The sequence below is a fragment of the Phacochoerus africanus genome, chromosome 1 (assembly GCF_016906955.1).
Source record: "Phacochoerus africanus isolate WHEZ1 chromosome 1, ROS_Pafr_v1, whole genome shotgun sequence".
Lineage (NCBI taxonomy): Eukaryota > Metazoa > Chordata > Mammalia > Artiodactyla > Suidae > Phacochoerus > Phacochoerus africanus.
This window is the reverse complement of record NC_062544.1, coordinates 32,572,392-32,596,797: the sequence shown is the minus strand read 5'-3', so window position 1 is coordinate 32,596,797 and position 24,406 is coordinate 32,572,392. Positions and strand designations below refer to the sequence as shown.

The 24,406-nt window shown below is 41.3% G+C and overlaps 1 protein-coding gene across 1 annotated transcript; it reads left to right on the top strand.

Moving 5' to 3' along the window:
• The first annotated feature begins 1,291 nt into the window (after positions 1-1,291).
• Positions 1,292-19,750, top strand: MRPS36 (mitochondrial ribosomal protein S36). The gene is made up of 4 exons (XM_047796517.1): positions 1,292-1,412; positions 16,591-16,654; positions 18,786-18,970; positions 19,480-19,750. Exons 1-4 carry the CDS (start codon positions 1,371-1,373, stop codon positions 19,495-19,497), a joined length of 309 nt encoding a protein of 102 aa, XP_047652473.1. The 5' UTR covers positions 1,292-1,370; the 3' UTR covers positions 19,498-19,750.
• The last annotated feature ends 4,656 nt before the right edge of the window (positions 19,751-24,406 follow it).

The window sequence follows — 24,406 nt, the reverse complement described above, 5'->3', positions numbered from 1 at the left end:
CATTGACACAGGAACCTCCTTATGCTTTGGGTGCAGCATAGAAAGAAAAAAAGATTTCTGCTCTCCTCCATAGACATACTGAATCAGAAGGACCCATATTTAGGCTCAGTAACTTCTAGATTTAGAAACCACTAATCTAGGTCATTAACAAATTTGTCACTCTATTTACAATAATGTAAGGTTACATTACCTACAAGGTTAAGTGGTTGCAACATATTGCGTGTTAAATTTTTTTTTTTGTCTTTTGTCTTTTTTGTTGTTGCTGTTGTTGTTGCTATTTCTTGGGCCGCTCCGCGGCATATGGAGGTTCCCAGGCTAGGGGTCCAATCGGAGCTGTAGCCACCGGCCTACGCCAGCGCCACAGCAACGCGGGATCCGAGCCGCGTCTGCAACCTACACCACAGGTCACGGCAACGCCGGATCGTTAACCCACTGAGCAAGGCCAGGGACCGAACCCGCAACCTCATGGTTCCTAGTCGGATTCGTTAACCACTGCACCACGACGGGAACTCCTAATTTTTTAACATTGTAAGTATTAATATTTACCTTACAATTTAATATAACTTGGGGGAATGATATGGATGGCTCATGTTTCAAAAAGAAAAACTTGAACTTTTGAATTTTCTTAAATTTGAAGCAAGCAGCAGTTTAATATCAGGACTAATGGTAGAGAAAGCAAGCAGAATACCAAATCAGGCAATGCTAATAAGCAAAGGAATAAGAGGTGGCCTACTACAGACCTGGAACTGACCACTCTTTCTGAGCTTGCTACTTATTCCTAAATTTTAACAAGATTGTTCATTTTATTTTATTTTATTTTGTCTTTTTACCTTTTTTAGGGCCTCTCCTATCCCAGGCTAGGGGCCTATGCCAGCGCCACGGCAACGCCGGATCCTTAACCCACTAAGCAAGGCCAGGAATCGAACCTGAAACCTCATGGTTCTTAGTCGGATTCGTTAACCACAATGGGAACTCCCAAGATTGTTCATCTTAGGAAGCCACAAGAATTTATATTACTTACTTGGTTTCAGATTAAATTTTGGACTATACTGAAATTGGAAACTGGGTATCTGCAGAGGAACTGTTCCTAAATCACTCACTGGCTGATGAGCAAAATATATCCAACACCACAAACCTCCAGCGGCAAAACGAAACAATGGAAAACACGTGGATCAGTTTCCACGCGGGAAGTGAGGAAGGGCGGGGGCAGGCACAAAGGGGTGGAGCTAGCTCCAAAGTGGAGGCGGGTCCGGCTCGAGCGTCCGCTCCTCCTCAGTGACGTCACTTGCAGGGCCCGCCCCCAGCCGCCCAGGACTCCTGATATAGCCGCTGCTAGCTAGTGCCCCGGAAGCTGCCCCTCCTCGGGGGTCATGATGGGCAGTAAGATGGCGTCTGCCAGCAGGGTCGTTCAGGTAAGGAGATTCGGTCGCTTTTCCGCGCCATGGGCGGTAGGGGTGGTGCTGAGGATAGCAACGGCGCTGAGGAGGAAAGGCGGTGGCGGAATCTGCGCCGTGACCACGGCCCTAGATAGGGCCGGCAGCGGCGCCCCTGGGGTGTGTGTGAGAATTGGACCTTGAGCTCGTTGGGTCGGGCACTGAGCCGGGCACTGGAGCCGAGAATCGAGTCAGGCCGCGAGAGTGCATCTCCCCAGGTAGGCACGTCGCTGCTCCAAAGTCCCTAGACTGCATTCCCACTAGGACCTCGTTAGCCTCTTAGGAGTCTGCAGCCTTGGCTGCCTTGGCAATAGCGTGGCCAATCGGCGACTAGTGTTATCCGTGTTGTAGCAGATCAGCCAATCGGAAGGAGGGCGGTAGCGGTGACTGAAAGGAAGCGAAGCTGGCTTCTGACCCAGTGTCCCTTCAAGGTCTTGGGAATGGCCGGGGAACTGGCCCCACCGACTGTGTCCTTGCCCGGGGCGGTATCTCCCCCCACCAGTGCCCCCGGCAGTCCTATCGTCTGGTTACAGGCCGGAATGGGGGGGGGACTGTAAAAAGATATATATATTTATCTTTTAATATATGCCTTAGTGTTGGTTTCCTAAGCTTTTTTACCCCTGAGTTTAGATTGGTGCTAGAGGAACTTTATAGTTACTCCACACATCAGTTACTGACTCCTGATAGCTTTTGTATTTGCTTCTCCAGCTGTAGTCTCTAGCTTAAATAGGAAGGGTAAAATTGGCATATAAAGGACCACAGCCTCCACTTCTGCGGTTTCTTTACGTGATCTTTTTCAACTCTTAAAAGTGTATTAGTGTATAATTAACTTTTAACTTTGATATGAGAAGTTCATTTCTCTTTGCAAAAGTACTTACCTTAAAAGACTCTTAAAGTTATTTCACTCTGAAGGATAATCCTGCATCCCAGTCCTTAGCCTCTTTGCATTGAATGGTCCTCACTTAGTCGTTGAATGGGTAGTTATTGAACACTTGCTAATTAAAGACGCTGCGAGGACAGGAGACTATCTGACAAGAGACTAGTATCCATAATAGATAATCACATATTCCCAAGGCATATAGCCCAATTTTTTTTTTTTTTTTTTGCCTTTTTGCCTTAGGGACCTCCATATGCTCCTGCGGCATATGGAGGTCCCCAGTCTAGGGGTCTAATTGGAGCTGTAGCCACCGGCCTACGCCAGAGGCACAGCACGGGGGATCCGAGCCGAGTCTGCAACCTACACCACAGCTCAGGGCAACACCGGATCGTTAACCCACTGAGCAAGGCCAGGGATCGAACCCACAACCTCATGGTTCCTAGTCGGATTCGTTAACCACTGTACCAGGGCGGGAACTCCCCAATTTTTAAAATGGGTAAAAAAGGTTGATATTGCTCAAAAGAAGATATCTAGATGAGCAATAACCCTATGAAAAGATCCTCAACATCATTACTTGCCAGGAAAATACAAATTCAAACCGGAAAATACTACTACACACACCAAAATTATTTAAAAGACTGACAGTACCAAGTGGTTACGAGAACATGAAACCCCTGAAGCTCTCATACACTGCTGGTAGGAATATAAAATGGTACAGCCCTCTGGAAAACTGTTTTGTCGTTCTCTAGTACTAAACATACCTGTTCTGTGTCCCAGCAGTACTACTTAAAGGTTTATACCCCAGAGAAATGAATGCATATACCTAGAAAAACACTGTATAAAAGTGTTCATGCTTGCTTTATTCATAATAACACCCAATCCAGAAAATATCCAAATGTCCATAAGCAAGATAAATTGTGGTAGAGTTGTTAAAATGGAATAGTACACAGCAGTAATAAATGACTAACTACTGATATATGCAAATTAAAAAAAAGATATTATGAAATACACAATAAGGAACCATCTGACTCCTTTTAACAGAACTGCAAAGACTTGTATTCACATTCATAATACAAAGCAGTATGTGGTGGTGTTATGTAATAATTACACTTTAGCAAAATATATTTAGTATTTCTGTGGCAGGCCTACACTGCTGGGACTGCAGTGCCAACAAGGTAATATATGGTGCCTGCACAGAGCTTAGAACTTGGCTGTTGATCTGTATCTTGAAGTGTAGTATTTCAAGAGACTGGCAAAAACTGATAGGAATTAACAAAACATGGTGTCACCACTAAGTAGAGAAATTTGGCTGGACCACAGGGTGTTCAAAAGTAATTTTAGAAGAGTAAGTTCTAAGTATTCATCAAATGCCTGCTGAATGCCAAGCAGTATGTCTTTGATATGTTTGAGATGCTGCAAAATTAGAAAGGAGATAGTTACTTATTTAGGAAATCATTTGGCTGCTTGAGACATAGGGGAAGAAAATAGGTGGTTGGATTAATTCAGGGTTTAAAGTTTACAGGTGAGGTGAAAACAAACCTCCAGCAAGGCAATTGAGAGTGCTATTTTATTTTTTGTCTTTTTGCCATTTATTGGGCTGCTCCCTCGGCATATGGAGGTTCCTAGGCGAGGGGTCCAATCGGAGCTGTAGCCACCACCCTAGGTCAGGGCCACAGCAACGCTGGATCCAAGCCACCCACTGAGCAAGGCCAGGAATCAAACCTGAAACCTCATGGTTCCTAGTCGGATTCGTTAACCACTGAGCCACGGCAGGAGCTCTGGCAATTGAGAGTGCTAAAAGGATGTTGAATGAACTGTGGGTTCTAGGCTAGATAAGAAAGTAAAGTCAGGATGGAACCAGTTAACTGAGAGAAAAGGGAACCATCAAGGAAATGAAGAGCTTGGAGTGCCCATCGTGGCTCAGTGGTTAACAAACCCGACTAGAATCCATGAGGATGTGGGTTCGATCCCTGGCCTCAGTGGGTTAAGGATCTGGCATTGCCACGAGCTGTGGTGTAGGTCGAAGATTCAGCTCGGATCCTGAGCTGCTGTGGCTGTGGTGTAGGCGGGCAGCTGTAGCTCTGATTGGACCCCTAGCCTGGGCACCTCTATATACCATGGATGTGGCCTTAAAAAGACAAAAGACAGAAGGGAAAAAAAAAAAAAAAAAGAAGGGTTTGATGAAACAGATGGTGGGAAATAACAGAGAAGAGAGTTATAGGTAAAAATGTTGTGGTTGAGGTTAGATTTTAAATCCCTAAGATTTAGGGATGGTACAGCTCTGAACTCAGTAAAGAATTAAGAGTAAAAGAAAAGAACCTTTCAGTAACAGACACTAAACTAGAAAGAACATAAAGGTCAACCAGCAGCTTGGAAGTTTTGCTGTAGAAAATAGTGGAGGAAGAGAGAATGATTTTAAAAATCACAGATAATGATTGAGGCCTGCGCAGGTCCCAACCTGTCCGTGGTTTGGGGTTGCTATCTGCCTCATAAAGCAAAGTAGAGGGTTTGTCTTCTGGGAAGACAAAAGTTGTCTTCTCCTCTTTAAAACACTCTTACATAATTGGCTTTGGCATCTTCTAGGAATAGCAGGGCAAGGATTGAAGCTTCATGGGTCTGGATTTTCTGCTGAGGTAGAGAAAGAAGGCAGTGATTATGACCAGAAAGTCCAGAGTGGGGTGTCATTACCTCCAGAACTCATCACTGTTTACTGAGCTTGGGCTTCATGAGTCAGAGACGTGGCTTCCTTAATAAAATAATTGTTTCAATTTAAAAAATCACAGATAAGAAAAGAGATTGAAGGGATTCAAAGAAAAACACAGAAGACAGGACAGTGCAACTTTTGTATAATAAGTAGACTCTGAAATAGTGAAAGCAGTTAGAGTTGACCAAATCTCAAAATAAAAAAAGTTTAATAAAACTTTCCTGATATGAAAGAAGACTTAAAGTTATACCCTGTAGTTGAAAGAAATGACCCAGTATGCTTGACCAGTGGATATATTCTGGAAAATCATTCAATTTTAAAGAAAAAATTATTTGGTGATCCAAGCAACAAGACTAACCACCTAAAACAGAATGGAAGGGAATTCCCTGATGGCACAGCAGGTTAAGAATCTGGCTTAATCACTGCTTTGGCTCAGGTTCGATCCCTGGGCCAGGTACTTCCACAAGCTGGGGACATGGCCAAAAAAAAAAAAAAGAGAGAGAGGATGGAAGTTATCAGAATTTTCAAAAATAATACTATAATACTTTATAAAGGAAAACAGGTAGATAGCATATTACTGTAGTTAGAGAAAGAAAATGTGAACCAAAGCTTTAGCTACACTGACCTTCAGGTACAAAGGCCACAAACTCTTCTAAACCTTTCATTACTCAGAGATGTTGTTCCCTGAAGCTCTTCCTTCTAGCTCTCCCAGAGAATGAGCTTTAGACACTTAAGGAATACTTAGTTGTTCTTGGATTTCTTTTAACATAGGAATTGGATATAAGCAATGAATGTATTTAACTATAGAACTAAGACATAATGGAGATAAAGGCAAAAGACTCATTGGTAGTATTATTTGTTCTGACAGTATAAGATCTAATAAAACTTTTATTTAAAAAAATTTTTTTTTAATTTATGACTGTACTCCTGCCGCATCTGGAAGTTCCCGGGCCAGGGATTGATTCTGAACCATAGCTGCGACCTACACCGAAGTTGTGGTAATGCTAGATCCTTTAACCCACTGTGCCCGGCTGGGGACTGAATCTGCGTCTCTGCAGTGACCTAAGCCACTGCATCCAGACTCTTAACCCACTGTGCCACAGCAGGAACTCCTGCTAAAACTTTTAAAACGGAAGAATAAGGGAAAGAGTATACAGAAGGGAGAATAGGGAGTTGCTGTTGAGGCGCAACAGAAACCAATCTGACTAGCATCTATGAGGATTCAGGTTTGATCCCAGACCTTGCTCAGTGGGTTAAGGATCCGGCGTTGCTGTGAGCTGTGGTAGAGGTCACAGATGCAGTTTGGATCTCGCGGTGCTGTGACTGTGGCATAGGCTGGCAGCTGTAGCTTGGATTTGATCCCTGGTCTAGGGACTTCCATATGGTGTGAGTGTGGCCAAAAAAGAGGATAGAATAAATGTGCTAATTGCCTCTGCTTTTTAACCAGCAGTAAGCTATGGGGAGGGAACCAGAGAAGAGATTACTATCAACTCTTTCATTCTTTCTCAGAATAGTGAACCAATAGATAGTATCTCAAAAAGAGGCAACTAACAGCATTATCTAAAGGTAGCAACATAACAAAAGCGTTATACAAAAGTACAAATCTCTCTAAAGACAAAAAACAAAAACCCAAAAATGAAAACAAAGACAAAGGAATTTATATTTAAATAATCATACAATGATATGACCCTGCAGCATATGGAGCTCCTGGCCAGGGGATCAGATCTGAGCCGCAGCTATGAACTATGCCACAGCTGTAGCAACATTGGATCCCTAACCCACTGTGCCAGGCCCGGGACTGAACCTATGTCCCAGTTTTCCCAAGAGGCTGCTGATCCCATTGCTCCACAGCAGGAGCTCTAACAGTGATTTTTTTAAAATACAAGACCAAAGGCACAATCCAGGGAAGAAGTAATTGATAAATGGATGTCGTTAAAATTGAAAACTTCTGGTCTGCAGAAGACACTGTCAAGAGAATGAGAAGGCAAGCCACAGACAGGTGAGAAAATATTTGCAAAAAAAAACAAAGGACTGTTACTTAAGATATTCAAGGAAATCTTTCTCTCTCTCTTTTTTTTTTTCTCTTTTTAGGCCTGCACCCGTGGCATATGGAGGTTTCCAGGCTAGGGGTCAAATTGGAGCTGTGGCTGCTGGCCATGCCACAACCACAGCAACACCAGATCTGAGCTATGTCTGCAACTTACACCACAGATCGTGGCAATGCTGGATCCTTAACCCACCGAGCAAGGCCAGGGATCCAACCTGCGTCCTCTTGCATCCTAGTCAGATTTGTTTCCTCTGAGCCATGGCAGGAATTCCTCAAGGAAATCTTTAAATGTCACAATACAAAAAGAGTCTGATTGAAAAATGAGCAAATGATCTGAACAAACACCTCATCAAAGAGGAAATACAGGAGTTCCCATTGTGGCGCAGTGGTTAACGAATCCAACTAGGAACCATGAGTGGGTTCGATCCCTGGCCTTGCTCAGTGGGTTAAGAATCTGGCATTGCTGTGAGCTGTGGTGTAGGTTGCAGACATGGCTTGGATCCCACGTTGCTGTGGCTCTGGCGTAGGCCGGTGGCTACAGCTCTGATTCGACCCCTAGCCTGGGAACCTCCATATGCTGCAGTAGTGGCCCTAGAAAAGGAAAAATGACAATAAATAAATAAATAATAAAGTAAAAAATATGTTTTTTAAAAAAGAGGAAATACAGATGACAAACATATGAAAAGATGTTCAGTGTTATAGTCACTAGGGAATTGCAGACAAGGAGACACTTCCATGTACCTATTAGAATGGCGAAATCCAGAATTCTGATACCACCAAATGCTGACAAGGATATGGAGCAACAGGAACTCTCATTGCTGGTGGAAATGCAAAATGGTGTGGCCACTTTGGAAGGCAGTTTGACAGTTTGTTACACAACTAAACATACTTTGACCATATGGTTGAACAGTTGCACTCTTTGATATCTACCCAAATAAGTTGAAAACTTAGGTCCAGAAACCTGCACGTGGTTTTTTTTTTTTTTTTTTTTTTTAAATAGCAGCTTTAGGAGTTCCCGTCGTGGCGCAGTGGTTAACGAATCCGACTAGGAACCATGAGGTTGCGGGTTCGGTCCCTGCCCTTGCTCAGTGGGTTAATGATCCGGCGTTTCCGTGAGCTGTGGTGTAGGTTGCAGACACGGCTCGGATCCTGCGTTGCTGTGGCTCTGGCGTAGGCCGGTGGCTACAGCTCCGATTGGACCCCTAGCCTGGGAACCTCCATATGCCGCGGGAGCGGCCCAATAAATAGCAAAAAGACCAAATAAATAAATAAATAAATAAATAGCAGCTTTATTTATAATTGCCAAAATTTGGAAACAACTAAGATGTCTTTCAGTGGGTGCATGGGTAAGTAAACCGTGGTACATCCAGATAATGTAATATTATTCAACACTGAAAAGAAGCATCAAGCCATGAAAAGATGCGGCTCTGACCCTATATTGCTGTGGCTGTGGTGTAGGCCTTCAGCTAGAGCTCTGATCTGACCCCTAGCCTGGGAACTTCCATATGCCTAAAAAGCAAAATAATAATAATAATAATATTAATAATAATAAAAGGATAGGTGGAGATATGTCAGACCAATGCAAATATAAAAGAAGGAGTTCACAATCTCACCAAATAAGGGAGAATTCAGACCAGAAAGCTCTAAAAAAGACAAAGCACACTTTATAATGTTAAGGCTACAATTCACAGTTAAGATTTAATAGTTATTAATTTTGTACTCAATTACTCAGCAACTTTTTTTCTTTAATTTTATTTTATTTTTTACTTTTTAGGGGCACTCCTGCAGCATATGCAAGTTCCTGGGCTAGGGGGGGTCGAATTGGAGCTGCATGTACTGGACTACAGCCACAGCAACTTGGGATCCAAACCACATCATCGACGTGCAGCAACAAGCTGGATCCTTAATCCACTAAGCAAGGCCAGGGATTAAACTGACATCTTCATGGATACTAGTGGTTCTTAACCAACTCAGCGACTTCTTTCATAAAACACAAACACTAGAAGTTTAGAAGAGAATTCAACACAACTTTTGATGACAGATTAGTAGATTAAAAACTTATTAAAGGATTTAGAAGAACATAAAGAACATAATAAGATTGATCTCATAGTTAATATGTACTTGCACCTTTATAGTTATATATATATATATATATATATATATATATATATATATATACTTTTTTTTTTGCTTTTAGGGCTGCACTTGCAGCATATGGATGTTCCCAGGCTAGGGGTCAAATTGGAGCTACAGCTGCCAGCCTATGCCACAGCCACAGCAATGTCAGATCTGAGCCACGTCTGTGACCTCCACCACAGCTCATGGCAATGCCAAATCCTTAACCCACTGAGCCAGGCCAGGGATCAAACTCACATCCTCATGGTTACTAGTCAGATTTGCTTCCTCTGTGCCACAACGGGAGCTCCCTTTTTTTTTTAAGAAAGTTCTTTGTCTCCCTTAGTAAAATCAAGAACAATATAAGGATGCCCCATATTTCAATTACTGTTTAACATTGTATTGGAAGTATCAGCAAATGTGACTATGAAAATTGAGCATATGATAAAAGGTAGCATCTCAAATTAGGAAATGAACTTTTAACAAGTATGAGTTGATAGCCTTTTGGAAAAAGACTAAACAAGACCCACTGTTCACACATTATACGAGGATAAGTTTCAAATGAACCTGATACCTTTTTTTTTTTTTTTTTTCCCTTTTCGAGGGCCACACCCACAGCACATAGAAGTTCCCAGGCTAGGGGTCAAATCAGAGCTGTTGCCGCCGGCCTATGACACAGCCACAGCAATGCCAGATCCTAGCCGAGTCTGCAACCTACACCATAGCTCATGGCAACGCCAGATCCTTAGCCCACTGAGTGAGGCCAGGGATCGAACTCTCGACCTCACGGGTCCTAGGCGGATTCATTTGGGCTGCACCATGACAGGAACTCCCAAATCTGATATCTTACTGTCAAAATTGTAAACAAATTGCAATAAACTATCCACATGCACAAATGAGTGCATATAAAACTGATAAAATCTAAATAATCTATGTAGACTATACCATCTTCAGTTTCCTGGTTTTGATACTGTGCCGTAGTTAGGCCAGATACTGCCATAGTGGTAAATTGAATGACAGGCATGTGGGACCTCCTCGTACATTTTTTGCAAGGTCCTGTGAAGCCATAATTATTTAAAAATAAAAAGTTAAGCAAAACCATGCAAGCTCCAAATGAAAACATGAGCTGCTTTATTACCTGAGAGTGGGGAAAACTTTTCCCAACTATGACACAGGAGCAATAAGGGGGAAAATTCATCATTTGGACTACACTAAAAGAAAAACTTGTACTCACCAAAATATACTGAAAATTTTTAAAAAGCAGGTAAAAAAAAATTGCAGCAAAGGGTCAATAGCCATGCCATAGAAAAAACTTGTGACGTTCCCTGGTGGCTTAGTGTGTTAAGAATTTGGTGTTGTCACTGCTGTGGTGCCAGTTCAGTCCCTGGCCCTGGGAACTCCTCATGCCTCAGGTGTGGCCAAAAACAAAACAAAACCAAAAACTTGAGCATAGAAAAACGAGCAAGAGCTGTAATCATATTTTTTTCTTTAATTACTTTTTTATATTACTCAATGAATTTATTACATTTTTAATTGTACAATGATCATCACAACCCAATTTTATAGCATTTCTGTCCCAAACCCCCAGTGCATCCCCCACTCCCCAACCTGTCTCATTTGGAAACCATAAGTTTTTCAGAGTGTGTGAGTCAGTATCTGTTCTGCAAAGAAGTTCATTGTGTCCTTTTTCAGATTCCAGGTGTCAGTGAAAGCATTTGATGTTGATGTCTCATTGTCTGACTGACTTCACCTAGCATGATAATTTCTAGGTCCATCCATGTTGCTAAAAATGCCAGTGTTTCGTTCCTTTTAATGGCTGAGTAATATTCCATTGTGTATATGTACCACATCTTCTTGATCCACTCCTCTGTCGATGGACATTCTGGTTGTTTCCAAGTCTTGGCTATTGCAAATAGTGCTGCAATGAACATCAGAGTACGTGTGTCTTTGCAAGTCATGGTCTTCTCTGGATAGATGCCCAGGAGTGGGGCTGTTGGATCAAGTGGTAGTTCTATTTTTAGTTTTCTGAGGCATCTCCATACTGTTTTCCACAGTGGTTGCACCAATTTACAATCCCACCAGCAGTGTAATAGGGTGTAATCATATTCTTCACAGGTAAAATGACTCTTAACCACATGAGGTGATGGTCAGCCTTACTTATAATAAATGAAAATGTCAACTACATGGAGATAACATTTTATCAATAAGACTTTATTTAAAATGTACAAGTTGCGCAGTTCCCGTTGTGGCTCAGCGGAAACAAATCCAACTAGGAAGCATGAGGTTGCTGGTCAGATCCCTGGCCTCGCTCAGTGGGTTAAGGATCCGCTGTTGGGTGTGACTGTGGTGTAGGTTGCAGATGCAGCTCGGATCCTGCGTTGCTATGGCTGTGGCGCAGGCCAGCAGCTACAGCTCCGATTCCTAGGGAGCCTGGGAACCTCCATATGCCATGGGTTCGGCCCTAAAGAACAAAACAAAATGTACAAGTTGGATCAAGTAAGTCTGTTGGGAAGGCTGTGGAGAAACAGGCACTCATTTGTTGCTGAGGGAATGCAAAATAGTATAACCCCTATGAAGGGAAAATCTGGCAGTATCTCTCAAAACTGTGTTTTTTTATCTTTTGACCTAGCAGTTTTTTTCCTTGGAATCTATCTCACAGGTACACTGGCAAAGATAAGAATAGTACAAGACTATTGATTCTACGCATTATTTGTAATAGAAGAAAGACTGGAAACAACTGATATTAGCAAATTAATAAACAAGTTAACGAGGCTGGTTGAAGAAATTCATGGCTTTTATCCTGAGTTCCTGCTGACCCCTCAGATTCTAATATTACCACTACAGTATTCTTCCTTGCCTTCTTCCATCCTATATTTGTATTTTCTTTCTCTCATAGGGAAATCCCTGGCTCCCCCACATATCAATATATGTAGTACTCATTTGTATTTACAGAATGGTTTCAGAATAGCTATATCTACACAACCAATCTACCAAGTAAAAAGTTTGAGGTATCTTTATATTTCATTAGTCTTTATTTATTTAACTTTTTTTTTTTTTTTTTTTTGCTTTTTAGGACCCCACCCTAGGCATATGGAGGTTCCCAGGCTAGGGGTCTATTCAGAGATAAAGCTGCTGGCCTACACCACAGCCGCAGCAATGCCAGGTCCGCCATGTCTGTGACCTACACCATAGCTCACGACAACGCCAGAGCCTTACCCCACTGAGTGAGGCCAGGGATCAAACCGGCTTCCACTGAGCCACGATGGGAACTCCTCTTTCAGTCTTTAGACTGAGGTATATAGTCTAAGCACTGTGAAAGTTATTTGGATTAGCTCCCTTTTTTCCCTTAGTTATAAAGCTACCCAACTAATAAGTGTTAATGTGTGTGTGTGTGTGTGTGGAGATATATATAGTGTGTATGTATGTGTATATATATATATAGTTCAAAAAAGACAGTTTGGGGACAGGAAAATTTGAGCATAAGCTAAATATTAGATGATATTAAATAATTTTTTTATTTATAAAGTGTAAAAAGGTATTGGGATCATGGCTTAACAAAATCCTTTTCTGTTTGTGATGTGTACATGGTATTAACAGGTAAGATTAGATGACGGGGATTTTTTTTTTTTTTTTACTGTGTGAAGTATTAATGAAAATAGCCAATACTAAAATTGTTGATGAGTTCCCGTTGTGGCTCAGTGGGTTAAGAACTCTACATAGTGTCTATGAGGATGCAGGTTCAACCCCTGGCTTCGCTCTGTGGGTTAAGGATCAGCTATTGCAGCACAGATCACAGATGCAGCTTGAATCTGGTGTTGCTGTGGCTGGGGCATAGGCCAGCAGCTGCATCTCCATTTCATACCCTAGCCTGGACACTTTCATATGCTGCAGGTTCAGTCTTAAAAAAAACATAAATTTTAAAAATTAAAAAACATTTTTGGAAGTCCTAAAATGTGTTTATCAAGGTATATTTTACTTCTGTCTTAGCTCTACATTTTATTTTATTTATTTATTTTTTGGTCTTTTCAGGGCCACATCTGCAGCAAATAGAGGCTCCCAGGCTAGGGGTCCAATCGGAGCTATATCTGCTGGTCTACACCACAGCCACAGCAACGCCAGATCCAAGCTGCGTCCTCAACCTACAGCACAGCTCACGGCAACGCCGGATCCTCAGCTGACTGAGCAAGGCCAGGGATCTGACCCGCAACCTCATGGTTACTAGTCGGATTTGTTTCCGCTGTGCCATGACGGGAACTCCCACTTAGGTATTTTTAATTTTTTGTCTTTTTTTTTTTTTTTTTTCCATATGGAAGTTCCCCGGCTAGGGGTCGAATCACAACTGCAGTTGCTGGCCTACGCCACAGCCATGGCAATGACAGATCCCAACCACATCTTCGACTTACACCACAGCTTAAGGCAACACCAGATCCTTTTAACCCATTGAACGAGACCAGGGATTGAACCAGCATCTTCACGGACACTATGTCGAGTTCTCAACCCACTGAGCCACAATGTGAACTCCATACCACGTCCATTTTTTGGGTTTTGTTTGTTTGTTTGCTTTTTACAGCAACACCCGAGGCATTTGGAAGTTCCCAGGCTAGGGGCTGAATCAGAGCTACAACTGCCAGCCTGTTCTACAACCACAGCAACGCCAGATCTGCCCTGTGTCTGCAACCTACACCACAGCTCATGGTAACACCAGATCCTTAACCCACTAAGCAAGGTCAGGGATTGAAAACACATCCTCATGGATGCTAGTTGGGTTCATTACCGCTGAGCCATGACGGGAACTCCTCCATACCACGTTTATAGGTGTACAAAAGCAATGTTTAAATGTTCTTTCTAGTGTATGTATGTTTGTATGAGTGTGCATATACATACTTAATTAAAGGTCTATATAGTTAGGCCTATACAGTTAATCCTAACTTAAAAATGGTCTTTTTGAAGTTCCTGTGTGGCCCAGTGGTTAATGAAACTGACTAGGATCCCTGAGGATGTGGGTTGGATCCCCGGCCTTGCTCAGTGGGTTAAGGATAGGGTGTTGCTGTTAGCTGTGATGTAGGTTACAGACGTGGCTGGGATCCCAAGTTGCTGTGGCTGTGGCTGTGGCCAGCAGCTGCCGCTCTGATTCAACCCCTAGGGAACTTGCATATGCTGCGGGTGCAGCCCTAAAAAGACAAAAAGACCAAAAAAAAAAACTCTTTTCACCCATTTGGCAGATGCTTGCTGAGCACTTACTGGGTACGGGGTACTGCTGCAGAGTACATAATTTTCCAACTCTGCCTTTCCAGGAGCTTTACTTTCTTGTAGTCATTGGCTCATTTATCTGCTCCTCTACATAGTATTCTTAAGATGTTCACGTTACTGTGGAAACACAGGAGAAATTTTAAAATCAGATTTAAGAATCAAGGGAGTCTTTTTCAGAGTGACATTTGAACCGTTTAAAGACTAAGCAATCAGGGAGTTCTTGCTGTGGCCTAATGGGTTAAGAATCTGACCGCAGCGGCTCAGATTGCTGCAGAGGCATGGGTTTGATGGGTTAAAGGATCTGGTCCCAACAAACCTATATACTTCTGTACAAATAAAGTGTGTAAATATGTAGTATATATATATACATATATATACACACACACACAGATATATTGCAAATAAACACACCTTGATCTCACTAGTTACACAGCAACTTACAGATTACTTTAGTGGGAAAACCTGCTCTGTTTATTAGACTCTCAGCATCATATATTCAGGACATCTCATGCTGAAAGTTCTGTTTAAGCTTCTCTTTAGCCTTTTTTTTGAACTTTAGGGATGAAACATTAATACTCTTCAAATATCTTATTAAAAACTATATTTTACAGAGCTCCTTTGTAGCACAGTGAGTTAAGGATCTGGTGTTGTCACTGCAGCAGCCTAGGTCTCTGCCATGACACAGGTTTGATCCCTTGCCCAGGAACATGCCACAGGCACAGCTAAAAAAAAAAAAAAACAAAACAAAAAACAACCCCCAAACAAAAAAAACGCAGCATTTATTTTTTTTCTTTTACGGACGCACCTGCAGCATATGGAAGTTCACTGGTTAGGGGGGCGAATCAGAGCTCTAGTTGCTGGCCTACACTGCACTGCCTATATGACCTGCCCTGCTTTTTATTTTTTAATTTTTTTTGTCTTTTTGCCTTTTCTAGGGCTGCTCCCGCAGCATATGGAGATTCCCAGGCTAGGGGTCGAATCGAAGCTGTAGCCGCCGGCCTACACCACAGCCACAGCAACTTGGGATCCAAGCCGTGTCTGCAACCTACACCACAGCTCACGGCAACACCAGATCCTTAACCCACTGAGCAAGGGCAGGGATCAAACCCACAACCTCGTGGTTCCTAGTCAGATAAGTTAACCATTGAGCCACGTCGGGAACTCCTGACCTGTCCTGCTTAATCCACTGAGCGAGACCAGAGATCGAAACCACATCTTCATGGACCCTGTGTTGGGTTCTTAACATTCTGAGCCACAATGGGAATTCCAAACCAAGTATTTTAAAAACACTGATTTCTATGAGTATAGGAAAAAGACTAAAGTAAAGGACTAACAAATGTTTAAAACTATTTTATGTGGCTTTTGGGCTTACTGATATTTTTGGTTTTTGTGCTTTTCTGCATTCTTTTCAAATTTTTTACACAGAACATTTTTTACTTTTGTAGTCAGGAAAAGGTGTTTTGTTTTGTTTTTGTTTGTTTGTTTGTCTTTTGTCTTTTTAGGGTCACACCCGCAGCATATGGAGGTTTGTTTCCAGGCTAAGGGTCCAATCAGAGCTACATCTGCCAGCCTGCGTCACAGCCACAGCAATATGGGATCCAAGCCTTGTCTGCGACCTACACTGTAGCTCATGGTAACACCGGATCCTTAACCCACTGAGCGAGGCCAGGGATCGAACCCCCATCCTCATGGATACCATTGAGCCATGACGGGAATTCCAGAAAAAAATTTTTTTTTGATTGTCTACTTTTCAATATGCTTTTTATCTTATTCTAAACTGCTAGGTATTAACATAGTAGAGAAACAACTCAATACGAGTCAGGAGATTTCCAGTTGTTACCTATCAGCAAGGCAACGTAGAGTCATGCAACATAAAATTCAGGTCATCTTCATCAGGTTGTATGGAGGTCATTTGGCAGTACAGAAAAATGTGATGTATAAAGTACAAAATTATTATGAATAGATAAGATAAACATGTTATAGGTCAGAAACTAGCTTTCCTGGTTAGGGAGGAATAAAGTAGTAAAATTTAAAGTTGCTAAAGTAACAAGTTATTTTAATCCAACAAAGGTATCTGCTTGTGGGGTTCAGTAGATTATTTCTTAAGCAGTTAATGTTATTTTAGTACTTCATTTCTTTTTCATGCATTTTATTTTTCCTTTAGGTAGTCAAGCCACATACTCCATTAATAAGGTTCCCAGACAGAAGAGACAATCCTAAACCCAATGGTAAGCTGTACTTTCTTTAGATTAAAAAAAAAAAAAAAGATGTAAGGAAAAATATATGTACATATGGATTTATACAGGAATATTCTACTAGAAACAATATTTCTCATTTTACGGAGTTCCCATCATGGCTCAGTGGTTAACAAATCCAACTAGGAACCATGAGGTTGCGGGTTTGATCCCTGACCTTGCTTAGTGGGTTGAGGATCTGGCGTTGCCGTGAGCTGTGGTGTGGGTTGCAGACTCGGCTTGGATCCCGAGTTGCTGTGGCTCTGGTGTAGGCTGGTGGCTACAGCTCCGATTAGACCCCTAGTCTGGGAACCGCCATATGCCGCGGGAGCGGCCCTAGGAAAAGGCAAAAACAAAAAACAAAACAAAACCAAAAAAAACCCCACAGTATTTCTCATTTTAAAATCAGGTAAACTATTGTCCCTTAGAACAAAATGGTATGTGAGGTTGTATGTAAGTAGAAATTAACTTTGTCTTACCTCCTTTTCAAAAGGTGGTAATTCAGTAATAGATATTTCTGATTTTTTTTTTTTTTTTTTGGTCTTTCTAGGGCCATAGCCACGGCATATGGAATTTCACAGGCTAGGGGTGGAATCGGGGCTGTAGCCACCCGCCTACACCACAGCCACAGCATCGCCAGATCTGAGCCACGCCTGCGACCTACACCACAGCTCATGGCAATGAAGGATCCCATGGCGAGGCCAGGGATCAAACCTGGGCCTTCATGGATGCTAGTCACACTCATTTCCACTGAGCCACAATGGAAACTCCAGATATTTCTGGTTTTTTTTTTTTTTTGTCTTTTGTCTTTTTAGGGCTGCACCCTCGGCATATGGAAGTTCCCACGCTAGGGGTCGAATTGGAGCTACAGCTGCCAGCCTGTGCCACAGCAGCGCAGGATCCAAGCTGCGTCTGCAACCTACACCACAGCTCACAGCAACACTGGATTCTTAACCTGTTGAGTGAGGCCAGGGATCGAACCCGCAACCTCATGGTCCCTAGTTGGATTCGTTTCCACTGTGTCACAGCACGAATTCCTTGTTCTTTCTTTTTGTTTCTCCTTTAGTAGACTCTCTCATGCTTATATTTGCAGAGATTATGATCTATAACCACCATTCTTGTATTTTTCTCCCAGCTAACTTTATTTTCTTTCATTCATTCATCTGTCTGTTCATTCAAGCAGTATTTCTTAGATGGAATTAAACCTTAGCAATTACTGCTTGTCAAGTAATTGAAAATCTGAACAAGTTCTGTTTTGCTCTCACTCCTCCTTTGTTTCTTTTATGGCCACACCCCAGAGTATATGAAAGTTCCCAGGCCAGGGACTGAATCAAGGCATAGCAAGGCCAGATCCTTTAACCCACTATGCTGGGCCAGGGACTGAATCTGTACCTCCACAGCAACCTGAGCCCCTGCAGTCAGATTCTCAACCCACTGCATCACAGTGGGAACTACAACTTACTCCTTTTTACTAGATTCTTTGTCACTGACTTTATTATAAGATATTTGACCTTTAATTCAGGGAGAATTTTAACAAATTTTATATGGATTTTTTTTTGGCCATGGCTTACAGTGGCTTGATCTGGATCTCAGTTCCCAGACCAGGGATTGAACCCAGGGCCATAGTGGCGAAAACAACAAGTCCCAACCAGTAGACCACCAGGGAACTCCCTGTATATGGATATTTTTAACTTACTGTAACTTGCAGAATTAGGATATAGGTGACAGACAAGTATAAAGGTCTTGAGAAAATGAATCTTAGCTACATTTACCAAGTTTCTTATTCTCCATTTTGAGATATTACCTCTAAACGCTACCACATGACAAAATTTAAGTAATGTAGGTTATATAAATGGGTTGAACTTCACAACCTAGGAATTTTGTTACCTTATAAACTTATTCTTCAATATAGAATTTCACTCAAAACTACCTCATTTGCTTTAAAAAGAACTTTCTGAAATTATGTAACTTATAACCAAGTTACTCTATAATACTTGTCTCTTAGAATTATAATACTTAGCATTTTAAGAATAACTCATTTATTCAATAATAGATAACTTAAAATAGTATTTTAAGACATTGAACAGTCCCTCCATGTCCTTTTTTTTTTCTTCTTTAATTGCAGTATCAGAAGTTTTGAGATCAGCAGCACTACCATCTCACCCTTCAATTTCACAGCATTCTAAGGGAAGTAAATCGCCAGACTGGCTGAAGCATCAGGGTCCACCAGACACTGCAGAGATAATAAAAACATTACCTCAGAAATACAGAAGGAAACTTGTGTCTCAGGAAGAAATGGAATTTATCCAAGTATGTTATTGCTCTTTATCACGATAGAGCATTATTGGCTTTGGAGTTTCAGATGCTGATTAGCATGTCCTTCCCTTTGTCTTGTCAAGGTGTGTCCATAGCTAAGACAAGGATGGTCAGTTAGGCGAGGACTATGAGGAATAAACTATGTTCAAGCAATTAGTAAATGTGCGTGAAGGAAAATATGTGTAGAAGTATAGTATAATAAATAGCAAAATATATATACCCCATGAAGAAAAGCTCTTTAGAGTCCTCATTAATTTTTTAGAGTATCAAGGATTTCTGATACTTGAAAACCATTGATCTGGGTCAACCTTGAGTCCCTTTCAGATCCAAAATTCTTTATATAACATTGAATATAAGTGCTCAAAAAATGAGTGCTATAAAACCTGAAATTGTTTTTAAAACCTAAAGATCATTTGCTTAAAATGTTGTAAATTTGCATAGTAGCCATGAAAACATTTCTTTGTAAATACAACACCTAATCTTATGCTTTTTTTTCTTTTCAGCGTGGAGGTCCAGAATAATTACTACCAATGTGGCTGCTGTTTGTCATCAAACAAAAGAATAGTCTTTACAGTAGAGGACTTCAGAATGACAGATGAAAAATTGTACATTAAACAACTTTAATAAATACTCTGTAAAAAAAGAAAATGAAGTATAGAAAATTTAGATGGACACTTGTATCTCCTAATTTATGTATCTGGGTCAGCTTCTCCACAAGCTTACCTAATTGTTTATATACTTTATACTTATTAAAGTATACATTTTTAAATGTTAGCCTATTAATTTACTCTTGATTATCAAGCATTACAGTGTTGAACTATTAAAAGCACACAATGTCTACTGAAGTATCATAGGTTTCCTATAATTTTACTTTTCTTTCAATTTCTGTTTACACATGGAAAGAATATATCAGGCAGAATTGTAGCTTTCTGGGAAGTAATCTTCCTGAAATTGAAGGAGGATCAGTGAAATAATGACTCCATTATTTGTTCTTAACTCTCTTAATATTTTTGCATTCACAGAGTTAAACTGAAATATAACTGGCTTAATAAGCATATGGTACTCTAAATGATAAAAATATAGCCAAAGTAAAACAGGTGTGGTATTAAGACTAAGGAGTTAACATAAAAGATTATTTGTAACCTATATTCAGAAAAAAAAATGTCAGTAGTTAAAATGGAAAATAAGAGATCAAAATGAATATAACATAGGAATAATGTTTGACCAGAAACTGCTTTTGTTTCTAGGGATGTTAAGAAAGTCTTGTTCTTTGGTTTATTTTACTGTTTTGATTGTGATCATGTATATGAATCCTGATAATCATAAAACTTTCTCAAACTTATTGAAAGCCTCATAAAATTAACCTATTTACCTTTTTATGCAATTTATGCAATTTTAATAGGGTCTTCCTTTGCCAAGGGTATGTATTATTGTGAAAGTAAAGCCTCACAAAGTGAAATAAATTCTATTGCATACCTTTAATGACTTCTAGAATATGCTTTAAGGAAGTCATCCCTAATAGTAAGGGTCACTCATGAGCAATAGACAGAGTAGAACTGTTGAGTATGTTTTTATATTTGTCCAGGTGCCTATGGGTTAATCTTTCCACTTTAAAAAACAAAAAACTGTTTAGGAGTTCCCATCATGGCTCAGTGGTTAACGAATCCAACTAGGAACCATGAGGTTGCAGGTTCGATCCCTGGCCTTGCTCAGTGGGTTAAAGATCCCACATTGCTGTGGCCATGGTAATAGGCTTGCGGCTGTAGCTCTGATTCAGCCCCTAGCCTGGGAACCTCCATATGCCGTGCGTGCGGCCCTAAAAAAAAGGCAAAAGCAAAAAATTAAAAACTATTTCAGAACTATTTATCTGTTTCTCATGTAAATTCTGTGTTGTGGTCCAGTAAAAATGTTCCCCAACTTGAATATGAGATAGGAGTTTGGTGCTAGCAATAAGCTGTTTCGGCGACTCATGAGAAATGCATGACTCGTGATTTTATTTTTTATTATTTAAAAAATATATTTGGGGAAATTTCTTAAAAACTAGCACTGTTCTCTTTTTTCTCCTTAGCTTTCCCATTTCAGTAAAAGGAAACCCAAGGCAATTTTTTTTTTTTTTTTTTTGCTTTCAGAAACTGAGTAGGTTCAGGAAGTGAAGAGTGGCTTGAATAATACTGTGGACCAGCAGGTAGAAACCCCTAATACTGGAACTTTCTGTGGGCCACCTTCATTACAGCTGCTGCCATGAAAGTTCCAGTGGAAAAAAAAATGACTTTTACAGAATTTGTATGGCAAAACAGTGTTAGTGGGAATTGCTCTCACAGGATAAGCTCCCAAGAAGGATGGTGTCATAGAAAGAATTTGGGTTTGGCTTGGAGTACATAGATTGGGTTTTTATTTGGGAGTCAAAAAAAAATTTTTTAAGTATCTGTAACCATTAGCAAATTTCTTAGTTTGTCCAACTTAAGAGTTTTTTCTCCAGTATTATACAGTGTGATAGGATCTAATCAGTATATTATTAGGAATTTGTAACATATCACCCCAAACTTTAGTGGCTAAAAACAACAATAATCCCTTAATAGCTCATGGTTTCTCTGGGTCAGGAATTCTGAAGCAGCTTGGCTGGGCAGCTGTGCTCATTGCTTCTCATGAGGTTGAAACCAGATGCCACCTGGGGCCAAAGTTACCTGAAAGCTTCCCTGGGGCTGGACAGTCTGTCTCCAAGATAGCTCACTCACTTGACTGGCAGGTTGATGCTGGCTGCTGGCAGGAGGCCTCAGTTCCCCTCCAAGTAAACCTCTCCAAGGGCAGCCTGAGTGAATTTATGACATGATGGCTGACTTCACCCAGCGTAAATGACCCAGATGTACAAGTAGACGCAGCAATACCTCTTTATGTTCTAGACTCAGAAGGTACATTCACTTCTATAGAGCAGTCTGTTTCATTGTATGAGGAAACTAAACAAGTGCATCAACACTGGAAGGCCAAGAGTTATTAGGGCCATCCTGGAAGCTGGCTACTACTGATGTGTGAAAGTGCTTTGCTAACTGTAAAATGCTAAATGGTATTATATTTACACAGTGACCTAATGAACCCAGAATATTGCTTAAATGTTGCCTTTGATTACTCTATTTGGAATGTCACCTGGAGTTCCTGCTGTGGTGCAATGGGATCATTGGCATCTCTGGAGCACTGGGATACAGATTTGATCTCTGGCCTGGCACAGTGGGTTAAGGAACCAGTGTTGCTTCAGCTTTGGCATAGGTCAGTTCCCTGGCCCAGGAACTCCATATGCTGTGGGGAAGAGAAAAAAGAAGTCCCAATATAGGAATTTACCTGTCAGCAGCATGGTATAATGTGTTTATCAGTTCATATGTGAGGACATGTGTGGGAACCTCAAATTTAGCTCACTAGTTTTTTGTTTTTGTTTTTTTAGGGCTGCACCCATGTCATAGAGAAGTTCCCAGGCTAGGAGTCAAATTGGAGCTGTAGCCACCAGCCTAAGCCACAGCCATAGCAATGCCAGATCCAAGCCACATCTGTGACCTGCACCACAGTTCATGGCAACACCAGATCCTTAACCCACTGCAGGCCAGGGATGAAACCTGCATCCTCATGGATACAGGTCAGATTGATTCCCGCTGAGCCACAACAGGAACGACAGCTCACTATTTATTTCTATAACAACTGAGGTTAGAGTACTGTTTCAGTGATGTCTTTTATTTATTTTTTGTTTTGTTTGTTTGTTTGTTTTTTTGTTTTTTTAATTTGCCATTTCTTGGGCCACTCCTGTAGCATATGGAGGTTCCCGGGCTAGGGGTCGAAACGGAGCTGTAGCTGCCAGCTTATGCCAGAGCCACAGCAACGCAGGATCCGAGCCGCGTCTGCGACCTACACCACAGCTCACAGCAACGCTGGAACCTTGACCCACTGAACAAGGGCAGGGATCGAACCCGCAACCTCATGGTTCTTAGGCGGATTTGTTAACCACTGCACCACGACGGGAACTCCTCAGTGATGTCTTTTAGAAGGAACTGTGACCCAAGTAATGTGACAGCATGTATCATTAGGTATGACTTGCCACTATTAAGAGATATAAGTGGCATAAATGTGTTTTCGGTGATGTAGGAGAATTTTGCTTAATGAAATATATCAGTGCTCAATAAAGACCCAAGTAGTGATAAGGAGCTGGGTGACCAATAATAGTTATGTGATAGCTATCATAAACTGAGCACTGTCAGATGCTATCCTAAGGGATTTTGCGGTGTGCACTCATTTAAGTCTTGCAGCAACACAGTTTCCACCTCCTATTATTCTTATTCTTATTTTTGGTCTTTTTGCCTTTTCCAGGGCTGCACCTGCGGCATATGGAGGTTCCCAGGCTAGGGGTCGAATCGGAGCCATAGCCACCAGCCTACGCCAGAGCCACAGTAACTCGGGATCCGAGCTGCATCTGCAACCTACACCACAGCTCACAGCAACGCCGGATCCTTAACCCACTGAGCAAGGCCAGGGATCGAACCCGCAACCTCATGGTTCCTAGTCGGATTCAATAACCACTAAGCCACGACGGGAACTCCTCCACCTCCTCTTATAGAGGAGGAAACTAGCAACAGAAAGGTCAGTTTGCCCAAATCATAAATCTAGTGAATGAATACTTGTGGAGCCAATATTCATATGCAGGTAGTCTAGATCCAGAGCAAGGACTCAACATTTATATTACCTTGAATAAGTTATGAGCTTTTGTATTCTGTTTTCAATATAACTTTAAAAGTCAGGATTCTCAGTTCTTAGAAGCATGAAATGTTCCAGCTCAAAAGCTTAGAATTATCCTTCTCTTCTCCCACAATCTATGTTGTCTGTCAGCAAATCCTGTTGGCTAGAAGCAAAACTGGTTCTACCTGGTACAGCCATTTGGATGACTGCAATAATTCTTTAATTAGCCTTCTTGCTTTTCCTTGCTTCTCTAAGTCTGTATCGTGGTCTCTCACAACAGCAAAACGGAACCTTTTAAAAGTCAGCTATTACTTGTCCACTCAAAACTCTGTATTGGCTTTTCAGTAACGCTACCCTGTTTAAAACCTCAAGCCCTACTAGATCTATCCCCGTTCATTGCTTTATTATTTTTGCAGCACTTAATCACTAGGTATCATAGCATATTTCACTTGTTATTTCCTCCCATTAGAAGGCAAGTCTTTTTTTTCTTTCCCTGCTTATTTCTCAGCGTCACCAAAAGAGCCTTGCACATAGTAAGCACTCAATATACATTTGTTGAATAAATGAATTAATGTGTTTGTTTGTAGATTTGTATAAAAACTTATGAGAATCAGGAAGTTCCCATCATGGCTCAGCTGTTAAAGAATCCAACTAGTACCCATGAGGACACAGGCTCTCTCCCTGGCCTCGCTCAGGGGGTTAAAGGATCCAGCGTAA

Coding starts and splice junctions, on each gene's coding strand:
- MRPS36 (XM_047796517.1), top strand. CDS start 1,371: ATGATGGGCAGTAAGATGGCGTCTGCCAGCAGGGTCGTTCAG. Junction 1,413..16,590: donor CTGCCAGCAGGGTCGTTCAG/GTAAGGAGATTC, acceptor TTTTTCCTTTAG/GTAGTCAAGCCACATACTCC. Junction 16,655..18,785: donor AGACAATCCTAAACCCAATG/GTAAGCTGTACT, acceptor CTTTAATTGCAG/TATCAGAAGTTTTGAGATCA.